This window comes from Leptopilina boulardi, unplaced genomic scaffold (genome assembly GCF_019393585.1).
Source record: "Leptopilina boulardi isolate dan_hultmark-lab unplaced genomic scaffold, ZJU_Lbou_2.1 LbouV2_327, whole genome shotgun sequence".
Classification (NCBI taxonomy): Eukaryota; Metazoa; Arthropoda; class Insecta; order Hymenoptera; family Figitidae; genus Leptopilina; species Leptopilina boulardi.
The window spans coordinates 3,677,910-3,704,101 of record NW_026137893.1 but is presented as its reverse complement, the minus strand read 5'-3'; the positions used below and the strand labels follow the sequence as shown (position 1 = coordinate 3,704,101).

The window sequence follows — 26,192 nt, the reverse complement described above, 5'->3', positions numbered from 1 at the left end:
GCCATCATAAATCGTTTAGAAAAAAGTGGGAAAGGAAAAACTCATAAAATTGTCCCTTTTGTAACTAAAAACCTTTATAACTGGCCACGGCCAGCCTAAGACAAACCAGATGTTCTATCGTGGAACAGAGTATATACTTATATACTATATATATATTATATACCATATATATACTGTAGTGTTTAAGGTATAGTGTGTTATAAACAAAATAAATATTATATATTTAATATATATTCCATAACTATATTAAAATAAGGTATTTCTTATAATAAATAATAAATTATATCAATTCACGTATTATATTACAATAATAATTTTATTAATAATTATTTTTAGATTTATTTTATTTAAGAGAATTTAAATGAATTTAAAAAACAATTAAATATTTAGCTTCTTTAAATAAAATAATTTTATAAATAAACATTAATTTTATTTTATCAGTGTAGAATAATACTAAAATTTAATTAATTCATTATTTATTATATATATTTATCTATTATAAATAAATAATAAGTAAAAAATAAAATGGGTTCGTATTGTCTTATTATTTAATTAACTTAATAATTAGTCATTATGTAACCTTTTTAACATGTTTTTGTGATAAAAAATTGATGATAATGTCATTGACTACTAGGGCATAGTTATTATATCTTAATAATTAGTAACACCTACTAAACGAAATAGTTGGAAATACTATGATCGCATTGTACTATGCAGTCTAGTACGTCGAACTGGATGCCTAGTAAGAGAAACTATTTTGACGTCAACTAAACACCATAGTTTTTTTAACTAGTTGGCATAGTAATTCTAACTATTCGTTTAGTTACGGGAACTAGTTAATCAGTTAGCCCTATTATTCGGCTTTGACTATTTCTGTCTAGTAAGTCTCACTACTCCTTTTCTCTCCGTGTGCAATATAAAGTTAGTTTGTATAAGATTTGTTGAATTGCAGTAAACCAACGCTAAAAATTGTCTGAATTTGTCAATTTTCTTTGGTATTTCGTTTACACTTTTAATATTTTAAGTATTATTTTGCAACGTTTTAAATCAGATAATGTTGTATCGTATATTTAAAATTCAAAATTTTAATTATCATTAATTCATTCAAAAAAATTAATCTTCAATCTTAATATTAATTGTACATTGTTTTTTATTTTCAGGATCTATATTCAAAATTGTTAGTCAAACGCTCACCAGATTGGTAATTAAACTTTTTAATTTAAATAATTTTTTTTTTTTGTGAAAATTATAAGGCAAAGTTTTTTTTTTTAGTTAGAACTAAAAAAAAATAATCTAAATTTTATAGGATTGCTTTCATTTTTATATATTTTTATTTATTTTTTTTAATACATTCCTGAAAATATATTGAGATTTTGTAAAATGTTTCAGAGTGTGCCTGATAAAACTTTTTGTTGAAAAAATTAAAAAAAAAAAATTTTTTTCAGTTTTTAAATTAAAATGTTTGCTTTTTATAAGTAAAGCGAATTATATTAACAAATAAAAAATGTGTTGTTTTGAAAAATAAAAAAAAGATTAAAAAATAGTTGTGTTTAACATATTACATATTTTCTTTAGGTCTGTTCTAAAACTTTTTTGCTTTAGTTTAGATAAAGAAATTTTATTTTTTCAAAATAAAAATTGAGAAAAATTTTATTTACCATTATGTATTTGTTCATAAAGAAATCTGATAAGTACTTGAGAAAATTGAAATATTCAATTTTATTTTAATATCATCTTTTATAAATCGTTTTTAAGGGGTTAGTCGCAGTTATAATTTTAAAAACTCTTCTAGAAAAAGTCAATTGAACATGATTCAGAACGATTGAGTATAAAAATTTCTTAATGGTAATATTATCGGTTAATATTACTATAATATTACGTGCTACTTTGGTAATCTTTGAAACAATGATATTTTTCTAGACTGTTTAATTAGTTACCATTCTTAAAATTTTCAAAAACTTCCGCCAAATAATAGTGCATTCAGTACATTTTTGTCGAGCTGCGCAATGATCATTTACATTAAAGTTAAAACTTTAAACGCGTTTTTCTCGGAATTATGTTTTAGAAAGCAGTGACCACGATTTGTCGAGAACCGCTTAGCTTGACCGAATTATTTTATATTGTGCAGGCTTCTTTAATATATCAAAACTCGCTGCTTGATCATAGATATTTTATTAAAAATAAATATTTTTTAAAAAAGCTACAATCAAATAGCGTAGGAACTAGTAAACTAAAAATATGAGAAATGGTTGTGGTCACCCCAAAAACCTTTCCAAAGATCATCTTCCAGCGAAATAGCTGTGTTTCTTTTAATTATTTATATTCTGTAATAAAATAGTAATAAAAGTGTGAACTTTGTAGTGGACAAATTTTTAGAGAAAAATCGCCAAAAACATGCATTTTTCGATCATCTGACTGCGACTAACCCATTAAAGCATCCCTATAGTAGAAATTTGTCCTAGCTATAATAAAAGAACTGGCCTGTCGTGCTTGAATTTGTCTAGTTACTTTACTAGTCAGCTCGTTAAAATCTCGAATGTCATGTCACAATTTTTTCATCAAGTTATTATCCAGCACAACTTGATAATTATATTTGTCAATATGACTTTTAAAAAACTAATTAAATTAATACATTCGTCTCTGATTCATGACAGCTGCAAACATTTACAACAAATAATGCTTTGCAAGTGTATATTTATTGCAATTAAGTAAGTTATGTAAAAAATATATATGTGGAACAATAATTTACGGTGATTTTCATAAAATGAATATTGATTTATATGCTCTTGAAAGCAAAGTTCATTTTTTCTTACATTTAATTTTTTCGACCACCGAGGTATTACGATACATTTTCATGTGTTTTGTATGCACTGTCTTTTTTAAGAAAGGAATATTAATATTATTAATTTATTAAATAATTAATTTTTATAAACAAGTTGTAATTTTTTTACACCAAGCAAGCAAGCGAAATGTCAATACACAAAATCCTAGCACAACTGTCCAGTTACTAGACTTCACAGAAAATTAAAAGGCATTAAAATAAGCTGCAACGCTTCTTATTTTAATCCAATTTTGCTTATTTTAATCCATTTTGGTATTAAAATAAGCAAAATTGGATTAAAATAAGAAGCGTTGCAGCTTATTTTAATGCCTTTTAATTTTCTGTGTTATTGTAGCGCCACCGCCATAACAATGATATAAGAATATAATTTCGAGCAGCACTGGACAGTGCCATTAAAAAAACTGGATAGCTTTGAGTCGTGGAAATATCAAGTTTAACTTGAATTAATTTAAAGACTGTTGGCCAGTCACCCTACAGTAATTTGCAATTTTAGTTAGAATCATCCGGCACAAGAAAAACTCCCCAGTAACTTGACGAATTCTAATAGTGCTATGACAAATTTCTATTAGGGATTGCGTTAGTAGTCGTTGATTCAAATGATAACCTAAATGGTTGTTGTTTTGAATAATTATGTGGGGAGGGCTTTTCCTAAAAAATTTGCAATCTTTTTTATTGAATAATGTCTTATTATAAACATGTAATTCTAGTGAGAGTAGCAGCTCTGACAGTTCTTCGATGGACAGTTCTTCGATGGACTGTTCTGACGCTAGTTGGTATTGTTGTTCGGAACAATCGACTGTTAAACCAGCAGGAGTACCACCAGGACCTGCTGGAGCAGCAGGAAATGATGGTCAAGCAAGAGTTAATGGTAAAGCAAGACCTTCTGAACCAGTGGGAGCTGGTGAAACAGGATCTACTGGAGAGAAAGGAGATCCTGGAGTGCCAGGACCTCCTGGACCTCCTGGACCTGTTGGACCTCCTGGACCTGTTGGACAGAATGTTCCACAGGTTTATGAAAATGGGGATAATGAATAAACATATATTATGAGATAAAATGTCACAAATATGTCTTTAATTTTATTTTCTCATGTTTTGCGTTTAGAAACGAATGTCAATCATTTCATGTCAATTATTCTGTAGTTTATGCCTGAAAAGATATTGTTCAAGTGTCGTTTAAAGCAAAGAAGAATTAGTTTGCAGGAAGGTTAGCACAAATGACGCCTAGGTAAAATAAAAATTTAACATAAATTAGATTGAGAAGGAATTTACTCATTTGCTATGAAGTTACATGTTGATGCAAATGCAGAATGCAAAACCTAAAATAATGAGAGTGAAAGAAACAGGGATATATCACTATCCCTTTCACTCTCATTATTTTCAGTTTTTCTTTTTGCATTTACATCAACATGTAACTTCACGCTTATTCAAGTGCGTACACTCTTCTTGTAATAATCGACTAATAATGTGTTATTACGTTAGTTAATATAATGATAATAATATTTTGCTATAAGTAACCCTGTTGAAAATTCCTATGTGAGAACACATATGGGATCCCATCCAGAATCTCTTGTGAGTTCTTATGTGGGTTCCCATACAGGTTCACACATAAGATCCTGTATGGGAACCCACATAAGAACTTACAAGAGATTCTGGATGGGATCCCATATGTGTTCTCACATAGGAATTTTCAACAGGGAAAACACGTGTAATATTATAGTCTAATAAGTGATCAAGTGTACACTTCTTTAACCAGTAAATCCCTTCTCGAATTAGATTAGATAGAGATATGGCCATATTCTATGTAATCTGATTTTACTAATTATTTTATCACATTATTATATGTTTTATTGATCTTTATTAATATATTATTACTTTTGTATAGGTTATGAGTATTTTAAATATTTTTATATTTCTCTCTTGTTTTTAGGATTTATAGTTTTTTGGTTTATTTTATTTTTAATTGTTCTTAAGCTTTTCTTGTAATATAATAAATAAATTTTTTAATTGACTACAGCACACTCGCAAATCAATCTAGTCCAATAAATTCCTTATATTCACGATTCTGATGTAGTTACACAATTAATACCTAAATATATACTTTTATACTATTATTTATTTTATATAGACATTTTATACATAGAAAAATTTTTTTCTGCAATCTTTAATTAGAATTATTTTCAAGTTTCCAATCTATGTTCTGTCGGTAAAGTAGAAACGGGTGCGAAATTTGAAATGAAATTTTTATTACTAGGGAAAATTCGAAATAACTGAGGAAATAATAAAAATTGTTGATTTATAATTTTTCCTAGTAGTAAAAATTCTATTTCAAATTTCGAGCTACCTACTTTATCGACAGAACATAGAATGGAAACTCGAAAATAGTTCTACTATACATAATGTTAATCAATTAAAAAAATGGAAAAAAAAATTTCCTGGCTATAAAATGTCTGAAATAACAATTGTATCAAATTTCTACTAACCGCAAATTTTATAACTGAAAAACAATTGCAAAATGAAAACTTCATGTCCGGAAATTCGATATTTGTCAAATTGAAAAAAATATACTCACAGAGAGAAAAGTTGAATATGTATGTGAGAATTTCATGTCAATAATAATTATAATAATCATATATAATAATTCATATTACTCACGTCATCGTTACGTAATTATAAATAAATAAACACAAATAATAAAATAATATGAATTACATGCTTTAAACTAAATAAAAAGAATAAATACAAAAATAGTAACTTAATCAAGATTTAAAATTTTTATAATTAATATAATTAATTATAATTAAAAATTTGACGATAAAATTGGTGAAGACAGTCATGTTGTTTTAAAACGAAAAAATGCCATTGACGATTTTTGCAAGAAATAACAAAATTTATTGTTATAATTTTCTAAAAGTTTTCAATATTTGACTTGACTTACATACATTTTCATTTCTAGAAAAAAAAATATATTATTATATAATGAAGTTTTGAGTAAATGTCCAGATGTGTGTATGTGTGTGTGTGTGTGTGTGACTATGTTACAAAATATTGTGTTCAAATATCTCAGAAACGTTTTGACTGTTTGTCCTGAAATTTTGTATGTTTATTGCAGTCGTTAATACCTAAATTCTGACACATGGATTTCCGAATATATCCACAAGATTTCATTTACAATTGTTAAAATTTTGAAAAATGTATTTTTTGACAAAAAATTTTTTTTAATGTAAATTTTATTTTGTTTGGTAAAAATACTTATTTCTCGCATTTAAATTAATTGATTAACCTAAATAAAGTTCTTATTTTACTGAAATCTATATAGATTAAATCTATAGCGAATAAATTCAAAAAAAAGTAACTTAATCAACATTAAAAATTTTTGTAATTATAATTAAAAATTTGACAATAAAGTTAATTAACGACAATAATTTAATAATAATGTTGTTTCGAAAGTGTTAAAATTTTTTTTACCAATGTTCAAAAATACACAGAATAATATTTTATAGTTTTGTATAATTAAATTCTAAACCAAATGCATAATTACTAATTATTAAAATTTAATATTTTTGATTGACCTTCACCTATATACTCAAAATATTTATAATATCGTTAAATCATGCAATTAATTTTTAAAGAGTGGAACAGGTGCAATGAGGTAAGAAAATCTTGTGAAATAAAATAAACGCAAATATAAATCATTTCGCTACGTTATACAGAACATATATATTTTGTAATCGTCTTTTGTAACAAAGTTATTATTAATGCAACATAAGCATTTGTTCATCTTATTAATAAATGTTATTGCACAAAATTTTAATTCCGATATTTATGCGCGCTTCGTTTGTCTCTCACGTTCAAAAAACGTAGAAGCGTTAATTAGATTGTACAGGTCTTTGTAATTAACAAAAATCAACCAACCAACTTTTTTTTTAATATGTTATTCCGCTTCGAATTAATATCGCTTGAGTAAACGAAAAAATTAATCGAAAATTTTAATACATTAAAAAAAAAAAATTTATAGTAAATGAATTTTCAAAGCAACAAAAAAATTAAATTTTATATGAGGATCGATTCGCCCTCATGTTTTTACTCCTAAGATTTTTTGTACAATTGATATAAGTGAAATTTTTGGTTTTGCAAAATTAATTTTCATTTTCTTAAAGTACTTCAACTTTACTCTCTAAATCTGAATTAGTAAAAAAGTTTACTAATTTGAATTAGTGACTCACTTTTTGCTTCTCAATTAGTAAAATTTTACTAATTATTAGTAACTTTTACTAACAATTAGTAAAATTTTACTAATTGAGAAGCAAAAAGTGAGTTACTAATTCAAATTAGTAAACTTTTTTACTAATTCAGATTTAGAGAATAAGGATAACATTCTCATCATGCCACTCGCGTTTCACGCTCGAAAATTAGAAAAATGCAATAGCAAAAGAAAAGGGTTCATTAAAAAATTTTAAATGTTGATTACTTTAGAGTGAAAGAGTGTACAATTTTAAGAGACTAAAATGGAGAATGTAAACAAGTTAATTTTCAACTTTTAATTTTTTCACTTTTCAACGGTTTTGATTATTATTATAGAACTACCGTCTGAGGGTTGGTTTAGTAATTTAATGTAGACCATCAATTGATTAATGTAAATAAAAAAAATATTTAACAAATAAATAAAGTTATCCCAAGTCGGTAGATACTAATCGAAAACTTATGTAATTCTGATACAACAAGCAAAATATGAACTATTTTAGATTAAGGGATTTTTCGAAAACAATTGCAATGTTAGAAATGGAAAATAATGGTTGGACTTAAAAAAAAAAAATTCGTAAATTTATTAGTAAGTTAATGTTATTTGTGTTAATTTAAGGTGGTTTAAACACAAATAATACATATAGTTGCACACGTTTTTTCAAAATAAAGTAATTTTGCCCTGCATTTTACCCATTTTTCATCCGTTTTTGTCTTTTTATTAAAAAAAGAGGTATAACTTTTTTGATTTAATCGCTATTAAAAATTGTCAAAGGAAAAAAGTGTTTATTTTTACTCTTTTTTATCGAAAAAAAATTGAAAAAATTTGTTTTTTAAAAAATTATTATTTGTATTTTTAAAAATCCTCTCGTCATTTTTGAGAGATTAATGTGATAAATAAGCATACCAAATTTTATCCAAATCCATTAAAACCTGTTAAAGATATCGTGTTCACAAAAACGATACACACACACACATCCGGACAATTAATCAGGATCTCATATAACATGTTTCTAAATAGAAAGAAATCTGTTTTCACTATGTTTAAAAATTTTATAAACGAAAGGACTTACAAAGCTTCCTCCACGAGAAAGCAAAAAATGTTTAATTGTTCCTTTTAGGTTTGTATACATAATGGTACGTAATTATATACGGAAAACGAAGCTTATTGACCAAGAAATTGGTGATCATCTGAAGAAAATTGGTTAAACCTCAGATTTTAGTTCAGACGAATTTTAATGCAATATGTAATTGATATTCAGAAAATGTTCAAAACATTTTCTATGACAATTTTAGCATTCGGATTCTTTTAACTATCCTTGCCCCGGTACTAGTGCAAGGATAGTTAAATTTTTTTTTTACTTTTTCATACGTATCTCGTATAGGGATTGCACTCTACAGCAGAATAATGTGTTTTGTGTAAAAAGGTTTTTGTCGATACCACAGATTATACTGTATATTCTTGAACATTGCAAAAATTTTTTTAATACTTTCAAAATAACATTATTATTAAATTATTGACGTTAATTAACTTTATTGTTAAATTTTTAATTATAATTAATTATATTAATTATAAAAATTTTAAATCTTGATTAACTTACTATTTTTGTATTTATTGCTTCCTCATGGAGGAAGTATTGTTTTCGCGAAATTTTTCGAACTCATTTTTTTGACATATCTTTATGTTTTTTGACCTCAGGAATCCAAAAATGACATTTTTAGAAAATGTCATTCCGTATGTGTGTGTGTGTGTATATACATTACATTTTCATAAATATCTCAAATTCTATAAAAGCTTTAGGGCTGAATTTTTTTTTAAATTGTAGATCTCACTTGGGGACATAAAATGAGAAAACTTTGGGACAAATTAATACATATTAACTATATTTTTTTTGACTTTTAAAAGTTTTGAAAAATCGTTTTTTGCCCATAACTTAAAACACATGTTTTGAAAGTTGGGATGTTTTTACTTAATTTTGTAGAGTTTTTTAAGACGCATTTTTTGAGCTATTGACGAACAATCTGCTATCATTTTATCCAAAGTTATTTACATTTTAAAAATCATAAAAAATCGTTTTTTGCTTATAACTTTAAAAAAATGTTATGACACCTACAGTTTTCTTAGTCTCATTTTGTAGAGATTTTCAAGACGCATCTTTTGACCTATTAACGAACAGTTTACGATTACTTTATCCAAAGTTATTGACATTTTAAAAATAAATAATATTGATAAAAACCTGTTTGCATGAAATTGGCTAAATACCAATCATTTTTAAATATAAAGTTATACACACATTATTTTATTTTAATTTTTAGTTTAATTTTTTACTTATTATTATATAAATAAATATAAATAAAAAATCGTAAACTGATCGCAAAATATCTCCATGAGGAAGCAAAGTGTTCATGGAATGAACACAAAAATACATACTTCAACTTGGCAGCGGTTTTCTTTTTATTTAATTTAAAGCATGTAATTCAAATTATTTTATTATTATTTATTTATTTAAAACGTTGCAAAATAATATTTAAAATATTAAAAGTGTAAACGAAATACCAAAGAAAATTGACAAATTCAGACAATTTTTAGCGTTGGTTATGTAAATTATGTAAATATAGTTTAAAATCTACCAAATAATATATATTTTTCCATTAAATATATTATTTACATTAAATCAACTAGAAAATATGTTTTAAACAAATTTAAATATTTTCAACTTTATATCAATACTAAAATAAGGTTGAATTATATATGTATAATATATTTGTTTAAAAAATATCGTATAAAAATATACAAAAGTGTTTAATCTGCGAACATTTATTTTATTCGTGCAAATTTAATTAATTTATAATTTCAAAATATAAAAATATATCAGATAGCATACATTTACCTACATTAAAAATACAATCGTCAAAGACCACTCAAATTATAATAACTATCAAAAACTTTATGAAATTTTTAAAAAACCACCATAAAAAATAGTTTATATTAACAAATAATTAAATAAATTATTGATTATCATTTTTTAATCCCTCTTCAAGAACTAGTTCAAAGCAGAAATGATTTGATTGATTTTTGACAATTTTATAAGAAAATTATTATTGGTGCTTTGTGGTGTTTTTACTGTTAGTTTCGTGGGTTTTTAAGCAACTTTTAAATATTTTCCAATTTAAAAAAAAAATCATATACAGGTATATTTTTTCACTTTGGGATAACTTTGGAGAAATCAAAGGAATACATTTTAGACCATACTAGAATATATTTATACTACTATAAAAAGTTTATTCGAAAATGAAATGGAAATTAATAAAAAACTTACATTTTTCAATAAAGATTTAATGGTCCCTGCATCAGAAGATATCAAAGTAATGAGCAGAATGCCAAACAAAATGGAAAATATTTGAAAATTGTTCATTTTGTTTGTTATACAATGTCTTGTACTAAGATGATATTTGTCTTTGTTTGCTTTCGGTTTATATACGAAAATCCTTCTTTGTTCTTCAAAAATTTGATAATAACTTTTTAAATAATTTATTTTATTCTCCAAATTCGAAACATCGTGACATTAAAAAAATTGATTAGGCACACATTATTTCAATTATGCGATTATGAATTTATATGATAAGCATGTACACGAATATAATTACTTTTTAATTTTGTACATTTTTATATACAAATTGACTCATAATTTCCATGAATATGTGAATGAAGAATTTCTTATCAATATATATTACAAAAGGGCCAATAAAATATTAGAGCCCAACGATTCAAAATGAAATGATAGATTGTTTAGACAACCAAATGTTAATTCATAAAAATAAGGCAAGCTCTTTTTTTCTTGCATATTTGATACAACTCAAAATATTAAGAAAATAGAATCAATTGAATTTAGTACTTAGGTACTGTAAAATCCTGTGAAAAGAAACTGGACAAGCATTTTACTTTGAAATTAACGAAATTTTCTCGATTGGGACAGACTATTATTCCATAGGCATCAGCAATTAGCGAATATCTTTTTCATTGTTCTCTTTGTTATAATATCAAGAATGACCTACATTATTGGAATGTTCGATAACACATTTTTTAAATAAAGTAAACTAAAGAAAAAAGAATCACTCACGACGAATGCCAATGTGTTTAAAAATTTCGTATAATGAACACATTGATTAATATTATCATCATCAATAAGTGTGATTTATATTACCGAAAAGAAAAATTTTCATTTATAAAATTTAATTAAAAAATGCCTTTGAAAAATATTTTTAAGTATTCAATAGATGGAAAAATAAAAATCATTATTCTCATTGATATGTAGTAATTTTCATAAGATAAAAGTAGTAAGTAGGCAACATTGGCCCAAATTCAATCAGTAATTTATTTAATTGCCTAGTTATTAAGCTAATTGCCTGAAGAGTCTTCGGCAAATAGAAAATTTATAAATACGTAACGGTGACGTGAGTAATATGAATTATTTTATATGATTATTATAATTAATATTAACATGAAATTCTCACATACATATTCATGGAAATTAGAAGTCAAATGTATATAGATGTTATTTTATCAAATTTCTTTTCCGTTTGAAGAGTAATCCATGGAAAATGTAAAAAATTAAATAGTCAGTAATTATTTATACATGTTTATCATTATATAAATAAAAATTGAAATGTCACAATTTTCTGAATTTGGAATAAGTTTTAGATATTTTCAATATTGCTTAGCTTTATGTTTATTATTTTTATATCTTCTACACGGAAAGAAAATAAATATGAAATTTTATAAAAACATTTTCAAATTTTGTAAAAAGAGCTAGTATTTGATTCACTAATTTTCATTTACTTCAAACTAGTAAAATATTCTTCGATCAAGAAAATGATGAATCAAATACAGATAAGTAAATGGGTTTTCTTGATACAATACAATTTTCCTCCAGTGTTGCATTTTCATCAATAAACTATTTCTAATGTTCATAATCAATTAACTATAGTTATAGAATCTGCTATAGAATATTCGTCAATTTTCTATTTGCCGAAGACTCTTCAGGCAATTAGCTTAATAACTAGGCAATTAAATAAATTACTGATTGAATTTGGGCCAAAGTTGCCTACTTACTACTTTTATCTTATGAAAATTACTACATATCAATGAGAATAATAATTTTTATTTTTCCATCTATTGAATACTTAAAAATATTTTTTAAAGACATTTTTTAATTAAATTTTATGCATGAAAATTTTTCTTTTCGATAATATAAATCACACTTGTTGATGATAATATTAATCAATGTTTTCATTATACGAAATTTTTGAACACATTGTCATTCGTCGTGCGTGATTCTTTTTTGTTTGGTTTACTTTATTTAAAAAATGTGTTATCAAACATTCCAATAATGTAGGTCATTCTTGATATTATAACAAAGAGAACAATGAAAAAGGTATTCGCTAATTGCTGATGCCTATGGAATAATAGTCTGTCCCAATCGAGAAAATTTCGTTAATTTTAAAATCAAATGCTTCTCCATCAGTTTCTTTTCTTAGGATTTTAACATACCTAAGTACTAAACTCAACTGATCCTTTTCCTTAATATCTTGAGTTGTACCTATCAAACATGCAAGATACAAGAGCTTGCCTTAATTTCATGAATTAACATTTGATACAACTTGCCTATGTCCAAACAATGATCATTTCATTTTAAATCGTTGGATTTAAATATTAAATTGACCCTTTTGTAATTGTATAAAAATTTCAAAAAAATAAATTTTTCAAATATTGAAAAAATTGTAAAAAAAATCTTGTGGACATATTCGGAAATCCTTGTTGCAGATTTTAGATATTAACGACTACAATAAACCTACGAAATTTCTGTACAATCCGTCACAACGTTTCTGAGATTATTTGTACATAATAATTTGTGACATACACACACATCTAGACATTTATTAACACATTCAACATTTATTAAGGAAAAAAAAATATTTTTCAGTTTTTAAATTAATTAATTTATATTTTTAATAATTATTTAAGACAAAATTTTAAATTAACCAAAGTATTTTCATTTATATAAACAATTTTAGTGCATCAATTCAATTAAAAATTTTTTAAATGTTATTTTATATTTAATTTATAAAAATAAATTTTAGTTTCTATTTTTAATTCAATTTGACTACATTGAATTTGATTTTAAAATACTTTGAATTTAATTTTATTTAGAAATATTACAAATTTTTTAATGATTAAAGAATTTAACAATAATTTAATTGACAAAAATAATTTTGTAATATAAATATAATTAAATTAATATTTAATTAATTTTATATTTTTCATTTTAATCAATTTTATAATAAATTTAATCAAAAATCTTTCCCGTTTAGTAGATAACATATTTAAAATTTGAAAAATTTATTTATTTTTACTTTAAAATTTCTAAAATTAAATAATTAGACACAAATTAATTGATTTATAATAAAAATGATATATAATTTGTATTAAAAAATAATGTTTCCTCTATATAAGAGGAAGAAAAAATATTCAGAATGTCAACATAATCACTTAACACTAGTCTTATGAAATTTGAAATTGTGGAAAAATAAAAATTTGATTAATACAGAATGAGAGGTAAAGTAGTTTATTTTTTTTTACTCTACATAATTATTACGCTCACTACGAAATAAAATTATATATGTACCTATTACAATATTTTGCACATTCTTTGTACAAAGTTAGAATATAATAAATTTATTCCTACATTTAAGTTGAGTATATAAATAATAAATATAATATAAATAAAATAAACAAATAAAATGATATCTATATCTATATATATCTACCTATATTACAAAAAGATATCGCCGCCAACGCCGCCGCTGTTCCAAGACTCTGAATATAACCGCAAGTCAAGAGAAGGGGGGGAGAAGAGAAGGGAGAGGGGGGGGGACTTTCGGCTATATTCAGAGTCTTGAAACGATCTTAACCATTAAATTTAGGGTGGGGGGAGGGGAAAAGGAGGGGAAGAGAGGAGGGGGGATGGGGGTTGGCGCGCGAAGCCGCTGTTCCAAGACTCTGAATATAGCCGCAAGTCAAGAGAAGGGGGGGTAGAAGAGAAGGGAGAGGGGGGACTTGCGGCTATATTCAGAGTCTTGAAACGAACATAACCTTTAAATTTAGGGTGGTGGTGGGGAAAAGGAGGGGAAGAGAGGAGGGGGGATGGGGGTTGGCGCGCGAAGCGCGCAGGGGGCATAGCCCCCTAGTATATATATATACCTATATTACAAAAAGATATCGCCAACGCCGCCGCCGCTGTTCCAAGACTCTGAATATAGCCGCAAGTCAAGAGAAGGGGGGGGGGTGGAAGAAAAGGGAGGGGGGACTTGAGGCTATATTCAGAGTCTTGAAACGATCTTAACCTTAACCTTACAGTTTTCTGAAGAATTTTGACATTTTTTACTATTTTCGTCGTCACATTTACAATTCTTATTATCATGACAATAACTTTTATTACAATGATTGTTACAATGATGATGATGATGATGATGATGATGATGATGATGATGATGATGATGATGCTCTGGAGAAGAATCGCTAGATGAGTCACAATTAGGATCAGATTCTAAACTAGGATCAGATTCTGAACTAGAATCACACTCTGAACTAGGGCCAGAAATATGTTCAGAACTAAAGTCAGAACTAGTTAAAGATCCACTACAGTCATTGCTTTTTTCTTCGGAACTATGGCTATAATTGTGTAGAAGAAGAAAAAATAGTTAAAAATAGTTAGATTGTTTAAACAATATTTATTTAATTGTTATACATACTATTGTTTTGGAAATCTATCTAACATTTAATTATATTTAAATTACGATATTTTTATTTACCAACAGTGTCGATGATGATGATGATTATTATTATTATTATCTAATTTACAATTTATTAAGCAACATGTCTCATTTGTATTATCTGGAAAATAAAATTTAAAGCAAAATTAATAATCAATATACATTATAATTTTTTTAATAATACATTTTTAAAAATATTTATAAAATATTTTTAAATCCGTTAACTTTTTTATTATTTATTTTTTTACTAGCAAACTATACGTGCGCAAAGGCATTGTTAATTTATTTAAATTGTTAAGTAAATAAAATAATCATAAAATTGTTATTTATATATTTTAAATAGATAATATCTAAAATTTAATTAAAATTATTATTTTTCAATTAATTGAAATTGGAATATTTTCACAATTATATTTTAAACATAATTAATAAAAAATTAATTATATATGAAACATATTTTAATTGTTCTTTAAAATTAAAAACATAAATATTTTTAATTATAGGTATGCAGAAATAATTTCACAAAATTGTTGTTCACATTTTTTCAATTTTATTTTTATTTATTTGTGAATTTGTTTAAAAATTTAATTAATTTGTTTATTTTAAACAAATAATTAAGAAAAGTTTTATTTCGAAAATAAACTATAAAGAATTATCAACTAAATACAAAATTTTAAATATTTATATATCTATTATTTTTTCTTTCAATTAAAAAAAAAGCAATCTTAAAAAATTTTTCACTTTTTTTTATTTTTAACAAATATTTAAAAATCATTTCTAAATTAATTTACAATATTAATTTACATATTCACAATACAAATCAATTGTCTAAAATGTAAATTTATTAAAAATATTTTGGTATGTAATAAAAATTTTTTTTAATTGAATTTTTTTTTATTTTAAAAATTCAATTGTATAAAAATATTCATTGTTTGAAGAAGTTCAATTCTTTTATAATTAATTATCTATTGTACAATTTATTTACTTTAGGTACAAGTTAATTTTTGTTGTAAAACTTTTTTTAAAATTATTTATTTTCATATTCAATTATATTGGTTCAGTTAGAGATTTTTCGTCTGTTATATGGATCGTATTTTTCGATTTAGTTATAATTCTGTTATTTATATTGAAAATGAAATTAGAAAACTTTAAAAAAATTGCTAATATATTTTTGTTTTTGAATAAAAAAATGAATTAATAAATCTTCTAAAATTCAAATAACAGCAACTAATTTATTAATGGAAGTTAGTATTAATAAATTAGTTGTAATTAATTTAATTTTAAAAAACAACAAATCATTTATTTTAAAAAATAAATATATATAAAATGTACCGACCTATTTTTTGTAATTATTTTTAATGTATAAAAATATAAAATTATATGTATATAAAATAATTTTTTTTTAATTTGTCAGACAATAATTTATAAAAAATTATAAAGAAAAAATGAATTGTTATGAAGCCTTGGGAAATAAGAATAATAAATAAACAAGTTTGTTGATTCATTGTATTTTGTAATATGATGTGAAATATAACACGTTGAAAGTTGCAAATGACAAGTGCAACATAAGCATTTACTAGTTATTTCATACGTTTTCTTATTTAACAAAATTTTAATTCAATATTTTTATTATATATATTTTTGTCGACTCATTATATTGCATATTTTTTTGTTTTGTATTTCAAAATTTACTGAATGAAAAAGAAATTGTTAATATTAAGTAATTAAATATGCGAAATATACCATTTGTATTTGTAATTATTTGCCGTTTGACTATTAATTTTGAATGTTGCCTCTAAAAATAAAGAAAAAAGTACAATTAATATTAAATGAATATTAAAAATAATTTATTTTCTATAAATTAAAATGACAATAAATTAATTCAAAAAAATTAAATAAATAAAACGTACGTGTAACATTTTTTGATTTAAAACGTTGCAATATATATTTGAACATATTGAAAGTGTAATAAAAATACCAATGAGAAATGACAAATTTAGACAATAATTGTTAGCCATAATTTATTAGAATTAAAATCTTGCACAAATTATAATTGCTTGTTGAAATTGTACTCATTATATATATATATATATGTTAATGTTATCATTGATTTTAATAATTTAACTCGAAAATTGAATCTGATTTTTAAAAAAACTTAAATTTTATCTTAATCTTATATTCAATATATAAACTATTATATCAATTTGAGTGAAATAAATTATTTTAAAAACATCTTTTTTAAGATAATGATATTTTAAAACTTATTAATCTAATCAAATGACAAGAGATACATGATTTTTAAATATTTCCTTATATATTTATCATTTTTAAATGTTGTTAAAAACAAAAATATCGCACACAAATTGTTAAACTATTATTTGTCTAAAAATTAAAAAATCTATAAATAATTTTAATAATTTACATATATATAATATATGTAAAATATTAGCAAACTCTAAATATTTTCCAATTAAAAACAATACAGGTATTTTTTTCACCTTTGAACAACTTTACGGGGTCAGAATAAAATATTTTTGACTTTCGATATTTTTTTTAGACCACTCTGTATAAGACAAAGTGATTATTCGAAAAGAAACTGTAGGAAATAATAAAAACTTACATTTTTTAATAAATATTTTTTTTGGGCTGTGGATAAAAAGATATGAAAGTAATTATAAAAATTCTAAACAATATAGAAAAAAATTGAAAATTATTCATTTTGTTTGCACGTCTCGTATTTTGACGGCATTTTGTGGTGTTTGCTCTCGGTTTATAAACGAAAATTCTTCTTTTTTCAAAAATTTGTTAATAACTTTCAAAACATTTTGTTTTTATTCTCAAAATTAAAAGAATAAAATTAATATATAATTAATATATATACATATATGAATACAATTACTCTTTAATTTTATAAATGTTTAAATTCACAACACAACAAATGGAATAAAATTTTGATAATAATTATTATCAATATGTACAATTGACTCATAACATCCATGAATATGTATATATGAAGAATTTCTTATTAATTGTTAAATTTTTTTAGCATTTATTTATTGAAGTTAAATTTCTACTTTTTATTTCATGATTTGAAAAAAAAATTTCTATAAATTTTTGAAAAATTTAACTATTTTCTCACATTTTGCGTTATACATACAAAATGTAAACCCCAGGTAAAATTTTCGAATGAAAATGAATGAACAGATGGTCAATTTTAAATTAGAGATAGATTTAGATAATAAATCGAAATTTAAATAATAAAATTTCAAAGTAAAATATGAAAATTAAAATCAGGTTCATGATTTGCAATTATTTTTGTCAATTAAATTATTGTTAAATTCTTTAGGTAATCATTAAAAAATTTGTAATATTTCTAAATAAAATTAAATTCAAAGTATTTTAAATTCAAATTCAATGTAGTCAAATTGAATTAAAAATAGAAACTAAAATTTATTTTTATAAATTAAATATAAAATAACATTTAAAAATTTTTAAATTGAATTGATCCACTAAAATTGTTTATATAAATGAAAATACTTTGGTTAATTTAAAATTTTGTCTTAAATAATTATTAAAAATATAAATTAATTAATTTAAAAAATGAAAAATATTTTTTTTTCCTTAATAAATGTTGAATGTGTTAATAAATGTCTAGATGTGTGTGTATGTCACAAATTATTATGTACAAATAATCTCAGAAACGTTGTGATGGATTGTACAGAAATTTCGTAGGTTTATTGTAGTCGTTAATATCTAAAATCTGCAACAAGGATTTCCGAACATGTCCACAAGATTTTTTTTACAATTTTTTCAATATTTGAAAAATTTATTTTTTTGAAATTTTTATACAATTACAAAAGGGTCAATTTAATATTTAAATCCAACGATTTAAAATGAAATGATCATTGTTTGGACATAGGCAAGTTGTATCAAATGTTAATTCATGAAATTAAGGCAAGCTCTTGTATCTTGCATGTTTGATAGGTACAACTCAAGATATTAAGGAAAAGGATCAGTTGAGTTTAGTACTTAGGTATGTTAAAATCCTAAGAAAAGAAACTGATGGAGAAGCATTTGATTTTAAAATTAACGAAATTTTCTCGATTGGGACAGACTATTATTCCATAGGCATCAGCAATTAGCGAATACCTTTTTCATTGTTCTCTTTGTTATAATATCAAGAATGACCTACATTATTGGAATGTTTGATAACACATTTTTTAAATAAAGTAAACCAAACAAAAAAGAATCACGCACGACGAATGACAATGTGTTCAAAAATTTCGTATAATGAAAACATTGATTAATATTATCATCAACAAGTGTGATTTATATTATCGAAAAGAAAAATTTTCATGCATAAAATTTAATTAAAAAATGTCTTTAAAAAATATTTTTAAGTATTCAATAGATGGAAAAATAAAAATTATTATTCTCATTGATATGTAGTAATTTTCATAAGATAAAAGTAGTAAGTAGGCAACTTTGGCCCAAATTCAATCAGTAATTTATTTAATTGCCTAGTTATTAAGCTAATTGCCTGAAGAGTCTTCGGCAAATAGAAAATTGACGAATATTCTATAGCAGATTCTATAACTATAGTTAATTGATTATGAACATTAGAAATAGTTTATTGATGAAAATGCAACACTGGAGGAAAATTGTATTGTATCAAGAAAACCCATTTACTTATCTGTATTTGATTCATCATTTTCTTGATCGAAGAATATTTTACTAGTTTGAAGTAAATGAAAATTAGTGAATCAAATACTAGCTCTTTTTACAAAATTTGAAAATGTTTTTATAAAATTTCATATTTATTTTCTTTCCGTGTAGAAGATATAAAAATAATAAACATAAAGCTAAGCAATATTGAAAATATCTAAAACTTATTCCAAATTCAGAAAATTGTGACATTTCAATTTTTATTTATATAATGATAAACATGTATAAATAATTACTGACTATTTAATTTTTTACATTTTCCATGGATTACTCTTCAAACGGAAAAGAAATTTGATAAAATAACATCTATATACATTTGACTTCTAATTTCCATGAATATGTATGTGAGAATTTCATGTTAATATTAATTATAATAATCATATAAAATAATTCATATTACTCACGTCACCGTTACGTATTTATAAATTTTCTATTTGCCGAAGACTCTTCAGGCAATTAGCTTAATAACTAGGCAATTAAATAAATTACTGATTGAATTTGGGCCAATGTTGCCTACTTACTACTTTTATCTTATGAAAATTACTACATATCAATGAGAATAATGATTTTTATTTTTCCATCTATTGAATACTTAAAAATATTTTTCAAAGGCATTTTTTAATTAAATTTTATAAATGAAAATTTTTCTTTTCGGTAATATAAATCACACTTATTGATGATGATAATATTAATCAATGTGTTCATTATACGAAATTTTTAAACACATTGGCATTCGTCGTGAGTGATTCTTTTTTCTTTAGTTTACTTTATTTAAAAAATGTGTTATCGAACATTCCAATAATGTAGGTCATTCTTGATATTATAACAAAGAGAACAATGAAAAAGATATTCGCTAATTGCTGATGCCTATGGAATAATAGTCTGTCCCAATCGAGAAAATTTCGTTAATTTCAAAGTAAAATGCTTGTCCAGTTTCTTTTCACAGGATTTTACAGTACCTAAGTACTAAATTCAATTGATTCTATTTTCTTAATATTTTGAGTTGTATCAAATATGCAAGAAAAAAAGAGCTTGCCTTATTTTTATGAATTAACATTTGGTTGTCTAAACAATCTATCATTTCATTTTGAATCGTTGGGCTCTAATATTTTATTGGCCCTTTTGTAATATATATTGATAAGAAATTCTTCATTCACATATTCATGGAAATTATGAGTCAATTTGTATATAAAAATGTACAAAATTAAAAAGTAATTATATTCGTGTACATGCTTATCATATAAATTCATAATCGCATAATTGAAATAATGTGTGCCTAATCAATTTTTTTAATGTCACGATGTTTCGAATTTGGAGAATAAAATAAATTATTTAAAAAGTTATTATCAAATTTTTGAAGAACAAAGAAGGATTTTCGTATATAAACCGAAAGCAAACAAAGACAAATATCATCTTAGTACAAGACATTGTATAACAAACAAAATGAACAATTTTCAAATATTTTCCATTTTGTTTGGCATTCTGCTCATTACTTTGATATCTTCTGATGCAGGGACCATTAAATCTTTATTGAAAAATGTAAGTTTTTTATTAATTTCCATTTCATTTTCGAATAAACTTTTTATAGTAGTATAAATATATTCTAGTATGGTCTAAAATGTATTCCTTTGATTTCTCCAAAGTTATCCCAAAGTGAAAAAATATACCTGTATATGATTTTTTTTTTAAATTGGAAAATATTTAAAAGTTGCTTAAAAACCCACGAAACTAACAGTAAAAACACCACAAAGCACCAATAATAATTTTCTTATAAAATTGTCAAAAATCAATCAAATCATTTCTGCTTTGAACTAGTTCTTGAAGAGGGATTAAAAAATGATAATCAATAATTTATTTAATTATTTGTTAATATAAACTATTTTTTATGGTGGTTTTTTAAAAATTTCATAAAGTTTTTGATAGTTATTATAATTTGAGTGGTCTTTGACGATTGTATTTTTAATGTAGGTAAATGTATGCTATCTGATATATTTTTATATTTTGAAATTATAAATTAATTAAATTTGCACGAATAAAATAAATGTTCGCAGATTAAACACTTTTGTATATTTTTATACGATATTTTTTAAACAAATATATTATACATATATAATTCAACCTTATTTTAGTATTGATATAAAGTTGAAAATATTTAAATTTGTTTAAAACATATTTTCTAGTTGATTTAATGTAAATAATATATTTAATGGAAAAATATATATTATTTGGTAGATTTTAAACTATATTTACATAATTTACATAACCAACGCTAAAAATTGTCTGAATTTGTCAATTTTCTTTGGTATTTCGTTTACACTTTTAATATTTTAAATATTATTTTGCAACGTTTTAAATCAGATAATGTTGTATCGTATATTTAAAATTCAAATTTTTAATTAATTTACTTTATCATTAATTCATACAAAAAAATTAATTTTCAATCTTAATATTAATTGTACATTGTTTTTTATTTTCAGGATCTATATTCAAAATTGTTAGTCAAACGCTCACCAGATAGGTAATTAAACTTTTTAATTTAAATAATTTTTTTTTTGTGAAAATTATAAGGCAAAGTTTTTTTTTAGTAAGAACTAAAAAAGAATAATCTATATTTTATATAATTGCTTTTATTTTTATATATTTCTATTTATTTTTTGAAATACAACAAATTTGTTAAAAACATTTTTTTTGTTTTTAAATGAAAATGATTGCTTTTTATAAGTAAAGTGAATGATCTTAACATACACAAAATGTCTTGTTTTGAAAAATAAAAAAACGAATATAAAATTTTTGTATAAATTATTTTCTTTAGGTTTTCAAAGATCACCTTACTACAAAATCGCTGTTTCTTTTAATAATTGATATATTACTTTAAATTAAATTTTAATAAAAGTGTAGAATTTTTAATGGACAAATGTTTAGAGAAAAATTACCAAAAAAAAGCGTTTTTCGATTATCTGACTGCGACTAATCCCTTAAAGCGTTCCGTTAGTACTCGTTAATTCAAATGATAACATAAATGGTTGTTGTTTTGAATAATTATGCGGGGAGGACTCTGCCTAAAAAATTTGGAACATTTTTTATTTAATATAATGTCTCATTATAAATATGTAATTCTAGTGACAGTAGCAGTTCTGACAGTAGCAGTTCTGACAGTAGCAGTTCTGACAGTTGTGAGGATAGTTCTCAATATTCTGTAGAACTTTGCTGTGATAAGGAAGAAACGACTTTAGCACCAGGACCAGCAAAAGAGAGTGTAGAAAGCATAAAAAAAGAGTTAAAAGAAAAACAAGACGAATTAGTTGTCAATAAGAAAATAGAACTGGATGCGCAAAATGTTGTAAATAATGACGCAAGAAAATTAGACGAGGTATTAATTCAAGTACATGCACTACGTCCACCAAACGCAAATCTGGATGATAGTGTGACCGTGCATGGTTATTACGTTAATGAATTGATTACTATACTGGAAAATAACAAGAAAAATGTAGAAAAGTTAGATAATGCAAAAAAAGACGTAAAAACATTAGAAAATGAAATATCAGATATAATTAAAAAATTATCTGCATCACAAGCAATTTAGTTTACAGAAAGATTAGCCCAAATGACGATTAGGTTAAAAAAAAAATAAAGTTTAATATAAATTAAAATTAGATTGAGGGGAAATTTACTTATATCGATGTAATAATCATTAATATTTTGTAGTAAGTGTATAATAATATTGATAATAGGTGTAACATTATAGCCTAATGAGTGGTCAAGTGTACACTTCTTTAACAAGTAAATTCCCCCTCGAATTAGATTAGATACAGATAAGGCCATATTCTATATGTATTATGATTTTACTAATTATTATATGTTTTATATTCTTTATTATTATTAGTTTTGGATAGGTTATAAGTATTTTAAATATTTTTATATTTCTCTCTTGTTTATAGGATTTATAGTTTTTTCGTTTATTCTATTTTTAATTGCTGTTCTTATGGTTTTCTTGTGACATAATAAATAAATTATAATTAAAATAACTGTGTATTCTATGAAAAAAAATATTAAATTTTTGGAAAATCAATCTACAGCACGAAATTTTTTTTTGTTAAAGTAGTATAGTAAATGTGCAATATTATTAAATTAAGAAATTCAATTAGTATTTACTTAGTATTTTATTACGTTATTGCTTAGTTCTCATTGAAACCTAATTTTACTAAATTAAATTTTTGTACTTAATTTATATATATATATATATGTTACGGGCAATGTGCGGGAGGCGGGCAATGTCCGAGAATGCCCGGGCACTGTCGACAATGCCCAAAATCAGTGGGCATTGTCGACATTGCCCTGGTTTTTTCGGTCAATGTCGAAAATTATTTATAAAATTCTGTTTTCTGGGCAATGTCGACATTGCCCAGTCCATTTTGGGCAATGTTGAAATGCATAAAATTTTTTAATAAAAAATAATTTGTAATATAAGTAAATATTTCATCACTTGTTAAAACTGAATAATTGAATAATATAATCAATTTAACGCTGTTTACTAAATTCTGAAGAATTTTTATTTGTGCAGTCAATTCAATGGATTTATTTGCAATCATTTTGTGTGCCCCAAAAGGAGGACTTTTCGTCATTTTACGATATCAAACATAAGTATAGACTTCATTGTGATACTCGGCTGTAATTCTTAATTTTTAATATTTAATGTACTAAAATAATGTTTTATAATTGTAAAGAAAAAAGTTTTAATAAATTTTGTACTTAATTATCAATTAATTTTATTATTTCTACAAAAATATTAATTAAGGTGAGAAAAATTTATTTGATCAACGCTTTGTTAGTACAACAAATTATTTTGCTGTCAAAAAAACGGACAGACAATTGTGCTTACATGTCTTGTGAGGAATATGAAAGTTACATTAAAAAAGTGGACCAATTAAAGTTATGCGAAAAAAAGGATTCGAGGAGTTACAGATTTTTAAAAAAATACGACACAATTTCCGTGAACGGAAACAAGAAATTAATTAGACCTATTAACAGTGACAGTGAAAATAAATATTTCGGGCATTATTTTCTAATAACATGTTACTTATTTATAATAAACAACATTGCCCAAAAATTAGTGGGCAATGTCGAAAATGCCCGGGCATTGTCAACAATGACCGGGCATTGTCAACCTTTTGTAAACGTTTTTAAAAATAAGTGGGCAATGTCGACAATGCCCACTGATTTTGGGCATTGTCGACAATGCCCGGGCATTCTCGGACATTGCCCGCCTCCCGCACATTGCCCGTAACATATATATATATATATATACCTATATTACAAAAAGATATCGCCGCCGCATTAGCCGAAAGTTTTGAACGTTCATATGAACGAAATATTTTTTCCCATCTATAAATTATTAAAAATTATGATGACTATGTAAAATAAAACAGTAACTAAAACAATAATTAAATTAATAACTTCTTTTTAGATATTTTGAACAATATTTTGTAATAAAATTCGTACTTAAAGAAATTGCAAAAAAAATTTCATTCATATGAACGTTCAAAATTTTTGACTCATGCTGCCGCCGCTGTTTCAAGACTCTGAATATAGCCGCAAGTCCCCCCTCCACTCCCTACTCTTCTACCCCCCTCTTGCATTGTGATATCTTTAAATTTTTCGACTTCAGGAATCCAAAAATTCGCGAATATCCTAATGTTACTTTATTCAGAGTTATTAACATTTTGAAATTGAGAAATTTTGAAAAATATGCCGTTTTTGCATTAATTATTAAATAATCTTTATTTAACTTTAAAATTGAGCGTGCCAATGGAATAATCAGACGAGCGCTCGGATGCATGCACGCTCTGATTATTGCATTGTCACACTCAATTATTATGAACAAGTTGAAGAATATTTAAAAACGATTCAATTGATTGACCTCCCTTTTTGATTTGATTTTTAACATTATAATAAATAGAAAATATCTTCTATACATTAGTTTAAAAATATGATATTTTTGTTTGAATAATATATATATATATATATATATAATTACATAATTCACAAATATATTTTATTTCACTTAAGCAAAAAAAATGTTTAAAAATTTTATGTTTGATTTAAACTTAAAAATTAAAATCAATAAAGATATAGATGCAATCCTATATATCGCAATAAAAAAGAGAGTTTTTAATTTTTATTTGAGTCATCAAAAATATATAAAATGATAAAAAGTATTGATATTATAATTTAGTGAAATAACATAAAGACGTAATACATATGTAAATGCTTATGTTGCACTTGTCATTTACAACATTCATCTTATTATATTTCAATATTTCACATCAATTAAAAAATGGAATAATGCAAAAATTGTTTATATTATTTTTATTTTACAAACATTACATTTTTTTGCAACAGATCTATCAAAATTAGTAACCACAGCTAATTTTTTTGCTATATTACAACGAAAAAGTTTGCTGTGATAATCAATACCAGTCTTAATTTTTAAAAATTTACTGTTACAGCAAACTTTTTTGACCACACAGCAAATTTGTTCGCTGTTCCTATATTA

The 26,192-nt window shown here is 24.2% G+C and overlaps 2 protein-coding genes across 6 annotated transcripts in view; one reads left to right on the top strand and one right to left on the bottom strand.

The window, feature by feature from the left end:
• The window catches only part of LOC127284873 (cuticle collagen 40-like), a 43,115-nt gene that overhangs the window by 3,435 nt on the left and 13,488 nt on the right, over nt 1–26,192 (top strand). Inside the window, exons 1-3 of one of the 5 annotated variants that reach the window (XM_051310572.1) lie at nt 21,018–21,178; nt 22,117–22,157; nt 22,760–24,399. The exons of 1 other annotated variant lie outside the window; for it this stretch is intronic. In XM_051310572.1, the coding sequence (XP_051166529.1) occupies nt 21,083–21,178; nt 22,117–22,157; nt 22,760–23,222 (600 nt within the window). In that variant the 5' untranslated portion in view covers nt 21,018–21,082 and the 3' untranslated portion in view covers nt 23,223–24,399. Of the gene's footprint in view, nt 1–1,160; nt 1,202–3,549; nt 3,599–21,014; nt 21,179–22,116; nt 22,158–22,759; nt 24,400–26,192 lie in introns of those variants that run through there. 3 more of the 5 variants (XM_051310574.1, XM_051310573.1, XM_051310576.1) reach the window with 3 other exon arrangements.
• Nucleotides 14,455–16,975, bottom strand: LOC127284875 (uncharacterized histidine-rich protein DDB_G0274557-like). The gene is made up of 4 exons (XM_051310579.1): nt 16,825–16,975; nt 16,658–16,709; nt 14,954–15,035; nt 14,455–14,813 (listed from the first exon to the last, which is right to left on the bottom strand). Exons 1-4 carry the CDS (start codon nt 16,930–16,932, stop codon nt 14,462–14,464), a joined length of 594 nt encoding a protein of 197 aa, XP_051166536.1. The 5' UTR covers nt 16,933–16,975; the 3' UTR covers nt 14,455–14,461.

What these genes read in the sequence shown, in the direction of transcription:
- LOC127284875 (XM_051310579.1), bottom strand. Translation starts at nt 16,932, where the DNA reads ATGGCTAACAATTATTGTCTAAATTTGTCATTTCTCATTGGTATTTTT. An exon ending in TAAATCAAAAAATGTTACAC is followed by an intron (nt 16,710 to 16,824) that starts GTACGTTTTATT and finishes CTTTATTTTTAG; the next exon opens with AGGCAACATTCAAAATTAAT. An exon ending in CATCATCATCGACACTGTTG is followed by an intron (nt 14,814 to 14,953) that starts GTAAATAAAAAT and finishes ACACAATTATAG; the next exon opens with CCATAGTTCCGAAGAAAAAA.